Genomic DNA, 17523 nt, shown 5'->3' with positions numbered 1-17523 from the left:
GATTGCCAATGACTTTTCTAAATACTTCTTGGCCGTAGTTAAGTCACCAAGAGATTGATAAACAGTTCCAAGGTTACTATTTATTACCCCTTCTTGCCTTATATCGTTGACTTCTTTGGTGATTTGGAGCGCCTCTCTGTAGTGCTCTATCGCTTTTTCATGTTCGCCAATAGTTTGTTCTAAAGATGCCAAATTGCACAGGATCTTTGCTTCAACTCTTCTGTCGCCAATTTCTTTCGTGATTGTAAGAGCCTTTTTGATTAATTTATTGGTCTTCGCATATTCCCCACGATGCACACAAACAGCTCCCAGGTGATGGTATGCTGTAGGCAATCCTTCTTTGTGACCAGTTCGAATCCTAATCTCCAGGGCTTTCTTGTGGTACTCGTATGCCTTGTCATAATCTCCTAGATGTTGGAAAACCGTTCCGAGGTTACCATAATCTACTCCTTGCCCTCTTAGGTGATTTGTTTCTAGGGAGATAGCAAGTGCTTGTTGATGACATTCTTTTGCTTTACCATAGTCACCAAGAGATTGATACAAATAACCAAGGTTACAGTATGCTCCCCCTTCTCCTTGTCGATCACCAATTTCTTTTGTGATAGCAAGCGCCTTTTCATGACATTTCCTCGCGTCGTCGTACTTGCCAAGAAGACAATAGAGTTCACCAAGATCGCTATTTTCGGATCCTTCGTGTAGCTTGTCACCTATTTCTTTGTAGATTTCACACGCCCTCTTTGAATAAATTTCTCCCCGTTTCAAGTCGTTCTGACCGCGATAAAAACTTCCCAGATCACTGTAAACAAACGCTTCTTCTTGTCTATAACCAAATTCTTTACTAATAGAAAGTGCCTTTTGATAACATTCTTTTGCCTCACGATATTCCCCCAGCGACACGTGGTCATCAGCGAGGTTTCGGTAATCTATGGTTTCTCCGTGTTTGTCTCCAGTTTTCACACTTATTTCGAGAGCTTTCTGTTGTAATGTTTTTGCCTTGTGAAAATCACGAAGACTGTTGTACACTTTTCCAAGCTCGCCACAGGCCACTCCGAGCTCTTTTATCTCATCAAGGTCCTTAAAAATTTCCATTGCCTCTTCGTAATATTTTTGTGCCTGTTGGTAGTCTTCAGCTTTCCTACAGACTTTGCCGAGGGAGTTAAGTGTTCTTCCCTGTTTTATTCTTTTACCCTTTTCTTTCCAGATTGCGAGCGCCCTTTGAAAACAGTCCTTAGCTTTAGCGTATTCGAAACGAGAAAACAACAAATCACCAAGTTGGGTAAGAAGCGCTCCTTCCATTTCCTTGTTACCAGTTTTGGTTGTCAATACCAGCATTTTGTTTAGATGTTCTCTTCGGTTGATAGCCAACACGTCAGTAAAGGTAGAGAGGAGCATCACGCTCGAGTGGAATGTGGATGCTTCCTCGTATCTTTCTTTGGCTTTAACATGTTCGCCAGTAAGCCTATACACGTCACCGATTTTCTCGAGCAAACCGGCTGCACCTTCAAAATCACCAATCTGTTCGTATAGAGGAAATGCCTTCTCGCCGTTGTGGATGGCATTCTCGTAGTCGCCAACTAGAAAGAAAATTTTAAACAGATTGCGGTAGATCAGAGCGTTAAAGTTGTCCAATCTGTTCGTCTTTAACTTTGAAGAATTCTTTTGCAGAACAACCAAGCATTCACTGAACAGTTCAATGGCTTTAGTGTAACGACATGTTTGAAGCAGAAACGATGCTACTGCAATGCCAATAAAGAGGGCTTCAAGAATCTCGTCTACGGTCTCCATAAAGCTGGCAACCTATATAAAAAATAAAGAAAAAGAAGATGCTATATCTATTCATGATTTAAAACAGTTTGTCTTTCTTCTTACGTTTCTCTGCGCGAGATTGAGATTGCAAAGACAAGCTAGTACTTTTAGGAAACCTTGTCAACACACGTCAACATACAGGCAATAGCTTCATAATTTCATTACCTGAAGTGAAAGCAGTTTCAGTGGTCAAATCCTTCCCCCTAACTCCTTCTGTCTACAGCTATTTCGAGAAGGTTTTTTTTACTACTGGGTACTCGATAATTTCCAAATGCAAAGGTGCTATCAGTAATGGTTACTGTTTACCGTTTCTTGTTGTGAACAGTTCATGGTGTCTCAACAGGAGGGAAGAAGACATCATTAATACTGCATTCATCAAAATTACATTGAAGGGCGATGAAAGGAAATATATTTCACGTAAATTTCTGCAGTATTCTTCGCCTTTTATATCTGAGCGATTTCGCAAAAACATGCCCGCTAGGTTTTCGCCTGGATTCGGGCGCAGCCCGAATTCAGGCTAAGCTAGCGACCTTAAACCCAGGGGGTGGGGGTGGGGGGCTCCGTTAAGGCGAGGCCGGGCACATGGCCCAGGCACTAGCCTATCTGCTGGAGGTTTGGGTGCGGCCAGCTGTCAAAAGCAGGGGGGAGGGGAGGGTGTCTTGTACTGACACCCCCAGCGAGCTAGACTTTGAGTTTTCAGTGTTAAATAACCTTGATGTTGACTGTGTTTCTGAGTATTTTGCTCAGTTGTTTAACCTTGTTTGAGGCTTCTGTGTTGACATGGCACCCTGCTAGAATGGTCCATGCCAAGTGCATGCGTGAGGGGCCAATCTCCTAGCCAAGGGGGTGGTCAGAGGGCTCCTGGCCGGTGGGACTGTCTGAGTCAATGCGGGCATGTTTTTGCGAATTCGGTCAGATATTCATTTTATTAACTGAATGCCGCTAACACTAACAAAGTACGAATTCAAACAAACACACGATATAAAAGCGATTGTGAGATTCCTCTTTGAAAGTAGATTCGGAATGCGACATAGGTGACCAAATATGTAATTTCTGACAATCGAGGGACAAATTCGTGGGAAATTATTATTCTTACGGCACGTTGGAGAGACTCACGGTAAATTACGGGATGCTAATTTTGGCAGGAGATTTAAGTCATTCTAGGTCGGTCAGTCGTAGTGTTCGCCAACTTATTTTTTATGATTACGTTTCAATTTGATCAACTTGGTAAATAACTGTAGAATACCCTTTCCTCTGGGTCTCGTGCTACTGCATTAAATGAGGAATACGTTTCCACATATTTATTGGCCACATCTAAAGGGTGGGTTTTCAGTTGTTTTTCGTATCTGGCGTAGCACAGGTTCTAAGTCGTGGAACCATTGGTTAAATTTGGGAGGTAAACATTAGGTTACATCGAATCTGATGGCCGACTGACGCATCCTCAATAAACGTTTCACATTAATGTCTCGTGTGAGTGTAGTCAGAATTGAGTTTCGGTCAGAGTACTGACGGGCTGCTACTGAAACCCTGTCCTCATTACGCCGGAGAAATTAGACCTGCCGTCCACACTAATAGGTCACGAAAACGGAGCTTTTCGAGAACGCTCTTCAAACCAGAAGAATTTGAAAACGCTGGCTTTTCGTCTTCGTCGTGTGAACGAAAAACATTTTGAAAAAAAAACAACAAAAAAAAAAAAAACGGTGGCATCACGTTAATCGTGTGATTTCCCTGACCGAATTTTCCTTAAACACAAATCCAAAATGACCAGTGATTGTTGCGTTTTCAAATTCCTCCGGCGTAGTGTGGAAGGAAAACATTTGAAGCGTTTTCAAAATGAAATCTCCTTTTTAGTGCAGAGTGCACCATTGGGATGGTTTAGGGGGCTGCTGTTCGCTAAGGCACTAACGCTGTAAAGCAATAACGCCATAAGGTGCAAACCTTAATGTTTGTTTAATTAATTAATTTCATTTAATCAGTTAACCTTGCATGAACGGGGGCTAGGTGGGGTAGGTACCCGAGTGCACTACGCAAAACATGTCATACGTACGCTGATTTCATGAAAACATGACAAAGCTGAATACACGTTTTCGCAAATCTCTTGCTATCCTTGTGGTGCTATTGTCTTGAGAACAAATGCAATTTGCTCGAAACGCATGCGCAGATAAGTTAGCCTTCAGTGTCGCAACGCTACCGTAGCGTTGCTTGACAGAGATAGAGCCAGAACTGGACTATTTTGACCGGGGATAGCAGCTGTATTTCAGGTAACGACAGTTCTCCCTTTTCAGTGCAAATAACACTGCTGTTATTGGAATCACCCCTAGCTCGATTCAAGAAATTTCGTCTGCTGTACTATCGTGTGTTTGCCAAGGTTCAAATAAAGAATGCTTCTCCTTAGCGGCTTGTTTATTTCCTCTTCTATGAAGGGAGCAAAAACTTCATATAATCAGCCGAAACTTTCTACTCGTTAGTTATACGTAAAACTAGTAAATTTGTGACACAAGAAACTCGCAATTATTGCCGCAGACTCCGTGGCACTTAATGAAACCGCCAATCAATTTCATCAGTCTTTAAGGCGACCCTCTCACCGAGGATGTAGGATGTAATTTCGACCAAGTAACGATCTCTACGTTCAATACTTCCCATTGAAACGCTCCTCAGTTGTATTAATCGATATTGTATATTAGTTTGACGTGAACAAGAATACACTATTCCGCGACTGGACGAGACTATTTGATAACTAGATTAGTTCTTGTTTAGCTGTGAAATGAAAATTTACGTTTGGAATAAAACAAAATCGTTCCTCTTCCTCATAAGATATTTAGCTTTATTCTATTTATCTCCAGCAGTAAGTAAAAAGTACACATCTTTCTTATATTTTCGAGGAAAGACGGGTTTTATGTTACCTACCTTAGCGAGGAAAACAAAAGTATCAAGTTACATACGTTGGCGTGAAAAGTAAAATTGTGTACTTTTGCGCCTTATTGAATTTAAAATGAGCGAAACTCAGCGTAAAACACCACAATAAAATTCAAAGCCGTCTTGACAAACGGTAATTGTAAGTTACTTTTGGGCCTTGAAAGAAAATATAAACATGAAACATACCCAATGCCGAGATTACGTCTTATCAAGTTTTTGTCCGCTCATATTCTGCAAGAGGAAAAGGCCTAGTTGACTACCTAGGGAGAGAACGGCATGGGTGGTGACCTATGTGACTACTGTATCAGAGCCGTAACTTACACTTTGCACTATCTGAGAGTCTCTCACTAGTTCAAATTTCTCCGGCGTAATGTTGACGAGGCCTGAGTTAACGCAATGAATACAATTAACAAAGCAATAAATAAAAAGAAATTAAGAATATATTTGATAAAACCCTTTTAAGCCGCACGCTCCAGATGACCCATACTTTGGTTGAGAAAACTCAGATCGTCGTATCACGATGAGACGGGGAGAAGGTCACGTGTTACCCCAAAAGTGCAAGTCAAGATCGCAACATGGAATGTCCGTAACCTAAATCAAGTTGGTAAGACAACTCAAGTTACCACTGAAATGAGGAAGTATGCAAGTGACATATTAGGCATAAGAGGACGACCTCGTGAAACGTCGCGAATAACTGCGACAAGAGAAAGGGTCAAGCAGGGTTGCAACTCATGGATTGCGGCAGCGAATACAGAACTAGGGACAGACTGAGGTGCAGAGATGTTGCGGCCCTATGTGCCATGTACCTCCGTGTACGCATATTTCTTATACGTTTACATGCACTTTTCGTCCACACGGAACTGAACGACATGAGATACTCTTCAAATTACATAAATTCCTAAACTGAGAACTATCTCCGGTTACGTATTCTTGCGTGAATTCCAATTATACCTTAGCACTTTCAAAATTTGTATATTTCGAGAGGTACTCAACTGTATCAAGAAGCTTCCTAACAGACAGTTTCCGCTTTGCGAGTTACAGTGCCGATATCCTCAAGCGCAATACAACTGTGTTTTCAACAGACTTTGCTCAGTGTTAATTCAGTTAACTCAAAACGACAAACGAAACTGCATTATTGCACAGAACGTTGTCATAAGCCAGACAAGGCAAAGTTTTACAGCAAGGAGCGATTTTTCTTCGGTGATCACAGCGGGTCATTAGACCGTTGAAGCAGCCAATAAAAAATATATCCAGAGCTTAAAAGTCCGCTGGATAGCCTATCGCCCTGGCGTCACACTAAGTGACGCCAGCTGGTGTCAACCGAAATAGTTCTGATGGTAACGACCTTCATTTCTGAATAAGGGTAAACAGGGTTGGTCAAAATGAGTTTTGAAACACTCAAAGTATGTAAACTAACAACAGATTTCACCGATGGAGCTGTCGATGGACTAGATAGATAGAATCAGTGGCGGATCTAGGGCAGTCTGGATCCGCCACTGTAGATAGCTTATTGAAACTTTAAAATCGCAGCTCTAGAGCTGAATTAGAAAAAAACTCAACAAATAAATCCAGATAATATAATTATGCTAAAATGCGATCCACTGATGAAAAACACCAAATAAATTATTAATCTATGTAAAATCGCTATTCGTTAGTCTGTTGATTTTGCAAATATGAATGTGATATCTTCAATATCTAGATGTGCTGGGCAGCTTACAGACAAATATACATAAATATGAGTACAATTACTGACATTATGGCTGATAAGCAATTCACTAAGACTATCTTTCACGGTTTGTTTGCTTAATGACGGTTGCGACGGTGAATCGGAAGCTATAAAGGCAACCATATATAAAGGCAGTATTCCATTTATCTTTTCCGAACCAAGATTGACTGTTCGCTAAGTATCCACGAATCATTAGTAATGCTGTATACCAATACACTGTAACGTGAAACATAACCAATACAGGCCATGACGCATTCTTACCTGCGGTGTGTTCCAAAATGGAAGCGGAAGACGGAAGTTGTTTCGTAATGTCGTTCTCTACATCAAGTTCATGTAAGTCAGTCCTGAAATGAGAAATCGGACAACATTCTTCTTCAGTTCGATAACCACTTGAAACGGGCTATACATCGCTAACTAAAACTAAGTAGACAGCAGATTTCATTACGCGGATGCGAAGCAATTCGCGTTAGAAATTAGGACGATTTTTTTTTCTTCATGGTAGTCACAAATCATACCGTAAGTTGTTATTAGCTACAGGTAATTACATTGTAGCCAATGGTAGCTCCTGTTGTTTTTTCTAATCCGGATTCAAGGTTGATTTTGTCGCAACATGGAAGACCTCATGCGGTAAGCTCCGAGACGGCTTCACGAGATACACAAACCCTCAACTTGTCGCGAAATGTGAGCAAATTTTATGCGTGACAAGTTGTGAGTTTGATGAACGAGCAGCAAGCCAAAATTTGTAGCTCAAAGTAGACCCGCTCTCTTCTATTCGCAACAACAAAGTTGATCACGCAAGGTGAAAAACTCGAAACATCAGCCAAGTTGAGAGTATTTGTATCGAACACATTTTAAAGCGGCGATATGCGAGATACGGGTGTTTGTTTCTCGTATTTCGTCGCCTTTAGAACACAGCGCAACATGTTCATTTTTTTGTAGTGCACGCTAGGTGGACTGCATGTGTTCGAAGAAAATTTGAAGGTGTATACTTTTAAGTATAAACAAGAGGTTATTAAAATAAGGAACCATCGAAATAACCTCTTGTTTAGTTATTATAGACTTGGATTTCGTTGTTTTGAGCTTAATTTATTTTCGCATTGCTTCGATTTGAAATATTTAAACCTGAACAAGCGTTTCGAACGCTTGAGGAAGGACTCATTGTTTACCCTGCAACTTACTTGATCTGACCAAATGTCTCAAATGTGTGTTGTTTACGCTTTCAGATCAGACAGCAGCGTCGAATCCAGCATTCATTTTAAGAAAGAGCAAAGCCATATACATAGCAAGCCGACTAAGAACTGCACGGCTCGTAGAAAACATGGAGTAACATTCGCAATAAACTGTTCAGACTAATAGTTAACAATAGACCCTTTGCAGGATCCGGTCACATGATACGGAATTAATTATGCTGGGACGCAAGTTACACAATGGGACTTCCAAAACAAAGGAACTCGTACCAGTCCAGCCCGACTTTCCTTTGTTTTGGAAGTCCCACTGCGTAACTTGCGTCCCAGCGTAATTAATTCCGTACCATGTGACCGGATCCTGCAAAGGGCCTATTATTCACAGAAGTGGCGGTAAATATCCATCATTTTCACCGACACTGAGGTGAATAATTGTTTTAGTATATACCACACAAGCTGAATAATTAGCGGATCAAAGCGTTATTTTATGTGTGACAAGCGGTCGGAAATTTTAAAATCTTTCGCGCCGGCTGCTCGGAGGTGAATAGTACTTGCTAATCACCTCCGAGTTAACCAATCAGAGCGCGCGAAAAGCACTATTCACTTGTGTGGTATATGCTAAAAAATAATATATTGATTCGAGAGCATCCATTCAGGAGCATCGATTCAGGCCCGGGGATTCAGGCGACACGTATGCAAATAGCTTTCGAAAAATTACTAGCGTTTTGATTTCTTTTCTCTCGTAGAAAGAGCGTGTTTGTTTGCTCGAGGTCGTTTTATCTACTTCTGAACGAAAAGGTGTTTCTTCTCCAGTATAAGTGCTATATTAAAACGAGATTTTTGAGATGTTCATCCCACAAATTTGCTGGCTTTACGGTAATTGTTTGGTTAAGGGAAATCTCTGAATTTTTCTCATTATGTGACTCCCATCAAGCCCAGATCACACAGGTCAAAAGGAGCTTTTTTTATATATGAGAAATTCCCTTCACTCTTGTATTTACTTGTCTTTTTTGCCGATATTTTAAGATCGTGTGACCGCAAGTTTGTTTTTTACTTCTGAGCACGTGCAAGGTGTCGCAGAAGAATCGTTGTAAATGTCATCGTAGCATAATAGAAAAGGAAACTGTCACAAATGCCAAATCTTTGTTTGTGGGGGGCTTAGAAATTTCCCCCAAAAAATATTCGCACAGAAAAAATGCCCAGACTTTTTGCCACAAAAATTCAATGGCCCGAGGTCCATGATTGATAAGCCCATCTTCTTAGAGAGGAGTGGGGGTGGGGGGGGGGGGGGGGGGGATAACAACAACTAAGGTTTTCTCTTTCCTTTAGAGAAAAAACATTCACCATTTTCACTTAATTTCGTTACTGGGCCTCACTCTTCGCACAGAAACCAACGATGATCACTGCAAACTTAAAAAAGCCATCCACGTTAAGGCCTCTAGGCCTCTTCTTGTTTGTAATAAATTCTTGCGATTTGCAAGTGCAAAATTGAGGAAGGGGATGGGGTTCCAGGTACAACACTTGGCAAGGAGAGGGTGGGGGAATGAAATTGTTTATAGTCACCCCAAATTCCTCATGATCGTATTTCGCTTTGATCCCCTCTCTTTTCCTCCACTTTCTGTGCTTGACAAACTTCCTGGAGTAACATCAAAACTATTTAGTTATAGGTATGCTTGCCATAGTTATAAAGAGTCTATAAAGCTTCGGCCCTATTTCTCGCCACTCGACAATATATGGTAATATTCGCTATACTCAATGAATGGATCCACGTACGCTTTTGGAGATATCAATGAATTTACAACAGCACAATAAAGCTTTTGCAATCTTTTCTCATATGTGAACAACTGGAACACTGCAAAATTCGTAAGCTTATTTAGAACATGAGAAGATGATGATCTAGACCCGGGGATCCAGATTATAGTCGATTGTTTACAATTCTTTTGAAACATGTATTACGTTCCAAGGTTAGTTTCAACGTTCATTTCCTCTGTTTGGTCAACAGTTTCTTTTAAGACTTCACCCTCGTAACTCTCCCCACCCCTCCCCTTACCAAAGCGCTATGAAAGCAGTTTCAGTGGTCAAAACTTTCCCCCTAGGTCCTCCTGTCTACAGCTTGTTCGAGAACTACATGTAGACATGTGTCAATTTCCAAAGGTGCTATGGATAATGGCAGTTCGACGTTTCTTGTTCTGAGTAGTTCATGGTGTCTCAGCAGGAGGGAAGATGAAGAAACCATAAGTACTACATTCATCAAAATTACATTGAAGGGCGCTGAAAAGAAATATATTTCACGTAAATTTCCGCAGTATTCTTCACCTTTCATTCATTTCTAAATGAACGTCGATAACAGTAACTGGGTATACGAATTCAAACAAACCCACGATATAAAAGCCATTGTGAGATTGTTCTTTGAAATCGACTATAGATTCGAAATCCGACATAGGTGACGAAATTGAGTTTCGGCAGAGTACTGACGAAGCCCATCCACATTACGCCGGAGAAATTAGGCCTACCGTCCACACTGCTAGGTCATTAAAACGGAGCTTTTCGAGAACGCTCTTGAAATCAGAAGAATTTAAAAACGCTGGCTTTTCGTTTTCGTGGTGTGGACGAAAAGCATTTTGAAAGAAAAAGAAAAAAATAACCGATGGCATCACGTTAATCGTGTGATTTCCCTGACCGAGTTTTCCTTAAACACAGATCTAATTATACCTTAACACTTTCAAAATTTGCATATTTCGAGAGGTACTCAACTGTATCAATAAGCTTCCTAACAGACAGTTTCCGCTCTGCGAGTTACAGTGCCGATATTCTCAAGCGCAGTACAATTGTGTTTTCAACAGACTTTCCTCAGAGTTAATTCAGTTAACTCAAAACAACAAACGAAACTGCATTATTGCATAGGACGTTGCCATAACCCAAACAAGACAACGTTCTAAAACAAGGACCGATTTTTCTTCGGTGATCACAGCGGGTCATTAGACCGTTCAAGCAGCCAATAAAAATATATCCAGAGCTTAAAAGTCCGATGGATAGCCTGTCGCCCTGGCGTCCCACTTAGTTCAACGTCTGGATCCGCCAGTGTAGGTAGCTTATCGCAGCTTTAAAATCGCAGCTCTAGAGTTGAATTAGAAAAAAAACTGTACAAATGAATCCAGATAATAACCTTATGCTTAAATGCGATCCACTGTTGAAAAACACTAAATAAATTAATAATCTATATAAAATTGCAGTAGAAAATGTTATTCGTTAGTCTGTTGATTTTGCAAATATGAATGTGATATCTTCGATATCGAGATGTGCTTGGCAGCTTACAGACAAATATATATAAATATTGGTACAATTACCGGCATTATGACAGATAAGCAATTCACAGACACTATCTTTAATGTTTTGTATGCTTAATGACGGTTGCGACGGTGCATCGGAAGCTTTAAAGGCAACCATATATAAAGGCAGTATTCCATTAATCTTTTTCGAACCTAGATTGACTGTTCGCTGAAGTATCCACGTATCATTAGTAATACCGTATACCAATACAGTGTAACATAAAACATAACCAATACAGACCATGACGCATTTAACAATTCTTACCTGCGGTGTGTTCCAAAATGGAAGCGGAAGACGGAAGTTGTTTCGTAATGTCGTTCTTTATATCAAGTTCATGTAAGTCAGTCCTGAAATGAGAAATCGGAAATGACATTCTTCTTCAGTTCGGTAACCACTTGAAACAGGCTATACATCGCTAGCTAAAGCTAAAGAGACAGCAGATTTCATTGGTAATGAATTCTTGCGGTTTGCAAGCGCAAAAGTGAGGGAGGGGGTGGGTTCCAGGTACAACACTTGGCAAGGGGAGGGTGGGGAAATGAAACTGTTTATAGTCACCCCAACGTATTTCGCTTTCGGTTTCCCGCTCTTTTCTTCCACTCTCTGTTCCTGGAGTAACATCAAAACTATTTAGTTCTAGGTTTGCTTGCCATAGTTATAAAGAGTCTATAAAGCTTTGGCCCTTCTTCTCGACACTCGATAATATAATATTATGGTAATGTTCGCTATATTCAATGAATGGATCCACGTAGGCTTTTGGAGATATCAATGCATTTACAACAGCACAATAAAGCTTCTGGAGTCTTTTCTCATATGTGATCAACTGAAACACTGCAAAATTTGTAAGTTAATTTAGAACATGAGACGATAATGATCTAGACTCGGGGATCTAGATTATAGTCGATTGTTTACAATTCTTTTGAAACATGTATTACGTTCCAAGGTTAGTTTCAACGTTCATTTCCTCTTTCTTGTCAAAAGTTTCTTTTTAAGACTGCAGCCTGCGTCGAGGCCGAAGGAGCCATTTCCAAATGTTCGAGACCTCCTGGTCTCCAAGTAATTCTCCCCACCCCTCCCCCTACCAAAAGCGCTGTGTAATACCAAGGTGCTGGCCAAAAGGATCGCGGCCTCTGGAATCGTGATCACGTGTGGCGTGTTCTCGGATAATCAGACAAAACAAACTGAAAATGGCGGCCACCACGCAGAATGATGTGGTAGCAGCAGTCGAACATGAAATCAGTTGTCCCGTCTGCTTGGACGATTTTGAAGAGCCTAAATGTCTTCCAAACTGTGCTCATAACGTGTGTCAACATTGTCTTGAGGGGATGGTGAAGAAGAGGCAGAGTTCGATCGAGTGCCCAGTGTGTCGAATCGAGTCTGTGATTCCGAATGGCGGAGTCGCTGCTTTCCCAAAGAATCATCTGCTGGTTCGTTTGATTGAGCGCACGCCTGGACGAAAGGAAAAGGAAGCTATCAAAGAAGCCCTGAAAAAATGTAAAGGTAAATTAGAAGGCGCTGAAACCGCTCTGAAAGAAATGGAAGATCGTTACGAGACTTCCAGAAGCCAAGCTGAACAGATCAAGCAGAAGATAAAATCGATGGCAGAAAATGTTGTCACCATGGTGCGAGAACAAGAAACACAGATGCTTGGTGAGATAGATCAGAAACTGAGTCAGAATCGCAACGAAGGAACGTTTGAAATGCATAAATCCAACACCTCAGGGTTATGCGAAAATGCCTCCAGTTGTATCCAAACTGTAGAGGACATTCTGCAAAATGGTGTAGTCAGCGATCTTAAAGATCTCAAAGAAGCCTTGATCGAGGAGTTAAACGAATTCTCCGAGTCCTTGGAATCACGGATGTTTTGGGCAAATTGTGAATTTACCCATCCATTTGACGTTTCACTGGCGAACACAGAATCCGTCGACAAGTTCATTCAGGAGAAGTGTTTGTTAGGTAACCTTACCATAAATACAGACTCTGCATCAGTACCTGAAGACATCCCTACAGCTTCTGCTTTCTCGGGTTTGTGTATAGCCACACCAGTTATTCAGAAAAGCATAGACTACTCAATGTGTGGATCATTGATTCAAATTGTGGACAGCTCTTCTTGTGGTGTAGCAAATTTTACCCCCTTCTCTGTGGCAGTGTCCAGAAGTTCTGGTCATTTTGTGGCACTAGATGAGGAAATGAAACATGTTCACATCTTTAACGAGGAGGGAGAACCCTTGAAGAAATTCCGCATCATGTATGGTGATCTGTGGGACATTGGAGTTTCAAATGACAATGAGATAGTTGTTTTAAATCGAGAAAGCAACCGTGTTTTACATTATGATATGAATGGAAACTTTAGGAAAAAATTTGTGACTGCTCCTAAAGAAAATGTCAAGTTTACATCTTTATCTGTTGATATCCATGGACGTTTCATCATCTCGTCCAGTCCATGCTATGTGGAAACCCAAGAAGACACCATGCCCCACATTCTTGTCTACAATCCCTCAGGGAAATTAACATTGTCATTTGGAGATGACAGACTATCGTCTCCAGAAAAGGCAGTGTTTCTGAATGGCAAATTCTTTGTTGTGGATCATGGTAGTGAATGCATTATGGTTTTTGATAAAAGTGGAGATTTTCTTGAAGAAATTGGAAAGGGTTGCCTGGAGCATCCGTGTAGTATTGCAGCTGATTATACTAATGGAAGCCTTGCTGTGAGTGACCGTGGAAATTCCACAATACAGATTTACAGTCAAGATGGGAGTCTACTGCATTGTTTCCAAACTGAACACATTCCATTACAGCTAGCATTCACAAAGAATTACAAGAACCTGCTGGTTTGTTTTGAAATTGATGATGGCAAAAAGAACATACAGATGCTGACTTACTCTTGATGCTGAAAGTTTGTTTGCAAATGTAAAAGTGATTTAAACAGTGTTTGTACTAGTTTTAATGATTTGTTGATGTAGTGCACAGGGCTGTCATTAAGTTTTGAGTCACCTGTAGCCTTGTTCTCCACACCCGTAGCAAACTTGTGTCTTTGTGGGTGAATTCTTTCAACAACGGGCAATTTAACCCGAAGCATCAAGCGAAAATCAAGCATACTCAGCCATAACAGGTGTTATGGTTTACAGTCTTTAATGACAGCCCTGTTGCAATTCGTGTTTGGTGAAGAATTTTATATGCTGTTCGCTAGACCATGCAACAGTGAAACAGCATTTAGGGATGAAATTACATTGTACATTGATTTTTGTTTGATAAAATTCACTAATATCCAAATACAATGTATTAAAGGAATCATGAATTCTATGTTAAATACCACCTAAAAAATAAACATTACTTTTCAAATCATATATTGTGAAACTTAGCATGAAATGCATTATTGGATAGTGAATTTTCGAATATTTTTAGATGAAGAAATACATTTGGGGATTGTAAAATGAGGTGTCCTTTAGTGATTATTTCCTTTTTGTGCATCTATGTGTTGATATTATGAGTAGAAATTTAATCTACAGTAATTACAGCTAATGCAGTTAACTATAAAGGTTTTTGCTTTGCATCTAATCAGTTACACACAAAATGTGAATTGCACACAAGAAACTAAAATCTGAACACATTTTAATAGCTTGGTTATTTTGTTTGCAAGTATTTCCTTTCTCTAGAATATAGACTCTTTTAAATGTATTATACATGTTGTGTTTATTCTACCTAAAGAGGTGTATTATATTTTGTTTATTATACATTGTATGTGTAACTGATCAGATGCAAACCAAAAATCGTCTTTTGAAGGGGCCTGAATCTACCCTTCTGTTAAGCAAGAAGTCACCTATCATTCAGTGGCCTTTTGAGCACAACTGTATCTGATACTTTGTCCAGTTACATATATATGTATCTCCTTTATAACGAATGCTGTCTTGTCAGGGTAACCCATGTTATTTAGATTAGGAAATAACTGACACATGTAAGATATTCCTAGAAAATAATAAAATGTACCTGTTGCATGTATTCGCCATCAATAGACATACTGCGATAAACATACATGTATGCATTAGCCTCTACCAGGCATTTGGTTCTTTGGTAAGCAGCGTTAAAAACGTTATGACAGAGAGAGGGCTGGAACTGAATTAAAACTTCATTGAAATGTCATCCCATAATGCAAAGTGACAAAAGAAGGAAGGCAGGTAAAATGGACCTTTTTACAGATGTCACGCTTTCACGCCTAACATACAGTTCTTTGTAAAAATTGGTAATGTTGGGTCCGATATTTTCACGAGTTTGCAACGGAATCTTATGAAACTTCGCATATTTATTAAATTCACCAGGATGAATTTATCTATCCAGGTAGTTTTACGTTTACATTAAAGATACGAAGAATTGTTGAAATTGCTTGACATCAGTAGAAAGGTCCGTTTTAACGAGTCACGTCACTTTCGTGACATGTCTGTTAATGGCAGTTACTGTAGATAGACAGACAGACAGACAGAACCTTTGTAAAGCTCAGAACCTTGTTATAGAGTCGTCCAAAAAAAGCAAATAAAGTAGGGTGAATGAATTCGTCTCGCTCGCGACTTTCTCTCGCCGGCTCTTCGCTCTTGCCTTTTATTACTCGTAAAAGGGACTCTCCCGAATAAGCGCCTCCAAAAAGCGGTAACGGAACTTCAGGGGTGACAGTTCAATTCCGGGCTCAATGGATAGGACGACGTTATCGGTTTGCCTTGGAAACTGGCATTATCATCAACTGCCATCACCTGATCACAGACGTTTCCCCGCCGGCTTGTTTACTTAAAGAAGAACCGATAACATGGGGAAAGCTACTTATGAGATAAACCCTGCAGGCAGGCTCACGTTTGGGTCACACGCCCGTTCGGCAGACACTCGGGCATGTGATGACGCATGACCACTTGTTCTCTGTGGCCCTTTCACTGATAAGGGATGTACAAGTCTTCGGCAATGGTTGGAAGAACCCAGAATTTATTTGAGTCAGTGAGTGGCTTGTGCCGGATTGACTCGGTTTAAGTTGATACCATTTCTTCAAAACTGTTGACTTACAATGAGTCGGTGAAAAACTCTTTTAAACCTAAATCCCGGATTCTATTTGCGTTAATCAGCTTTAGAAGGGCCGCGAACATTCATGTCCTGTAGTTTCCTTGCAGTACAAGATACTAATGGCTTTAGCGACCTTTTTTGAAGTTCGCCAAAGATAGGTTTAATCTCTGATAAAAAGATAGAGAGATAGAATGAAAAGGAAAAAGTCAACACTGAACATTCTTTCTTAACAGTTGGTCACGTGACCAATTGTTGTAAAACATGGTTGGATCTGTGTGATTTCACTGAGGAAACGAACAAGAGTGTTCTAATTAGTTCAAATACCGATTCATCACATTCTGTATAACTGATAGATTTAACTGTGACGAAAGTTTGAACACTTTTGGAAACAAGAAGACGGTCTGGACGGAGTTTCACTGAAAGCTGAGAATTGCATCGAACCTTTACTTGTGTCAAATTTTTTAACTGTTGGCTGAGATCCGAAATCTGAAGAATTTACTGATAGTCGAAGAAATAGGTTCATCTCTTCACTGATATCGCTGAAGAAATCTTCCAGATTCAACTGTGGAGTGGGACTGAACCCATCAGAAAGGGCCAAAAGGGGCACCTCTTTCGGAATGGAGGTATACAAAAGGATGGGGCATGGATTGCACTAGTTCAACTGTACAAAAGTGAGAGGGAAAACTGTCATTCAGGTATGTGAGTGCCCTTCAAAATATCTCGAGAAAATGTTCCAGAAACTTAGTCTTCAGCATTTCAAGGGCTTAAAAATGAAAAATTTAGCCGAAGGGATGCCAGTATGAAGATATTATCGGCGCGAAAAAATTATCGGCCGGATTGCGATGTCTTGACAGTACGGATCGAGCGCAGCGAAGTCCGTACAATTCCGATATCTCTCAGTACGGTCCCGAGCAAGCTTGGTTAATTAAAAAAATTATTACACGACTGATGTTTAGAGAATAATGCCACGATCACGGACTGGAAAAAAGCGCGGTATTCTGATTGGAAGCCGACAAGGCGTATACTCACGTGTGATGTTAAAAATTGAACCACAGAAGGGAAAGAGAGTTGGAAGAAAAAGAATGTTTTATGTTTAAAATAATCAGGCTTTTTTAGAGCCGTAAGCCATAAAACAACCAAAAAATCTTCAAGAAAGGTCATCCGGGATCATTCGGGACAGTGTCCGGTACAATATCGAGAGAATATTGGACCGGCAATGGAGGAATCTGTTTGGTCGATTTAGTTATTGGCCCTCGGAACTAACGTAATCGTGTAATAAATACATATATACACATGTTTTTTAAGTTGATTGCTTTTATGTTTAGACCTGTTTATGGACAGTCACGTTAACATCTGTTGAAAAGAGGCCTTTTCTGATTTTTCTGAATTATGGCCAACGGCGCGTGGATGTCTTGCGCTCACAGTATAGTACACGCTTCAACAGTCAAATTCCACTGATACTATCTACCACCATCTGTGGGCGCAGACACTTGGAATCTCTTATTCTTTTTAAAAGGACCGTAG

The 17523-nt window shown here is 40.4% G+C and overlaps 2 protein-coding genes across 3 annotated transcripts in view; one reads left to right on the top strand and one right to left on the bottom strand.

The window, feature by feature from the left end:
• The window catches only part of LOC149108340 (uncharacterized), a 15154-nt gene extending 3728 nt beyond the window's left edge, over window positions 1-11426 (bottom strand). Inside the window, exons 1-3 of one of the 2 annotated variants that reach the window (XM_089296224.1) lie at window positions 11227-11426; window positions 6710-6792; window positions 1-1797 (exon numbers count right to left, since the gene is read on the bottom strand). The exon at window positions 1-1797 is cut by the window's left edge and continues 1778 nt beyond it. In XM_089296224.1, the coding sequence (XP_089152350.1) occupies window positions 1-1785 (1785 nt within the window). In that variant the 5' untranslated portion in view covers window positions 1786-1797; window positions 6710-6792; window positions 11227-11426. Of the gene's footprint in view, window positions 1798-6709; window positions 6793-7626; window positions 8910-11226 lie in introns of those variants that run through there. The other variant, XM_089296225.1, reaches the window with a different exon arrangement.
• A 514-nt stretch (window positions 11427-11940) lies between these two features.
• On the top strand, window positions 11941-14958 carry LOC110040727 (uncharacterized). The gene has a single exon (XM_020746024.2). The coding sequence runs from the start codon at window positions 12147-12149 to the stop codon at window positions 13845-13847; it is 1701 nt and encodes a 566-aa protein (XP_020601683.2). The 5' UTR covers window positions 11941-12146; the 3' UTR covers window positions 13848-14958.
• The last annotated feature ends 2565 nt before the right edge of the window (window positions 14959-17523 follow it).

The sequence above is a fragment of the Orbicella faveolata genome, unplaced genomic scaffold (assembly GCF_042242905.1).
Source record: "Orbicella faveolata isolate gen_17 unplaced genomic scaffold, um_ofav_v1 contig_26, whole genome shotgun sequence".
NCBI lineage: Eukaryota > Metazoa > Cnidaria > Anthozoa > Scleractinia > Merulinidae > Orbicella > Orbicella faveolata.
The sequence above is the reverse complement of the archived record's forward strand: the minus strand, read 5'-3'. Positions and strand labels throughout refer to the sequence as shown.

What these genes read in the sequence shown, in the direction of transcription:
- LOC110040727 (XM_020746024.2), top strand. Translation starts at nt 12,147, where the DNA reads ATGGCGGCCACCACGCAGAATGATGTGGTAGCAGCAGTCGAACATGAA.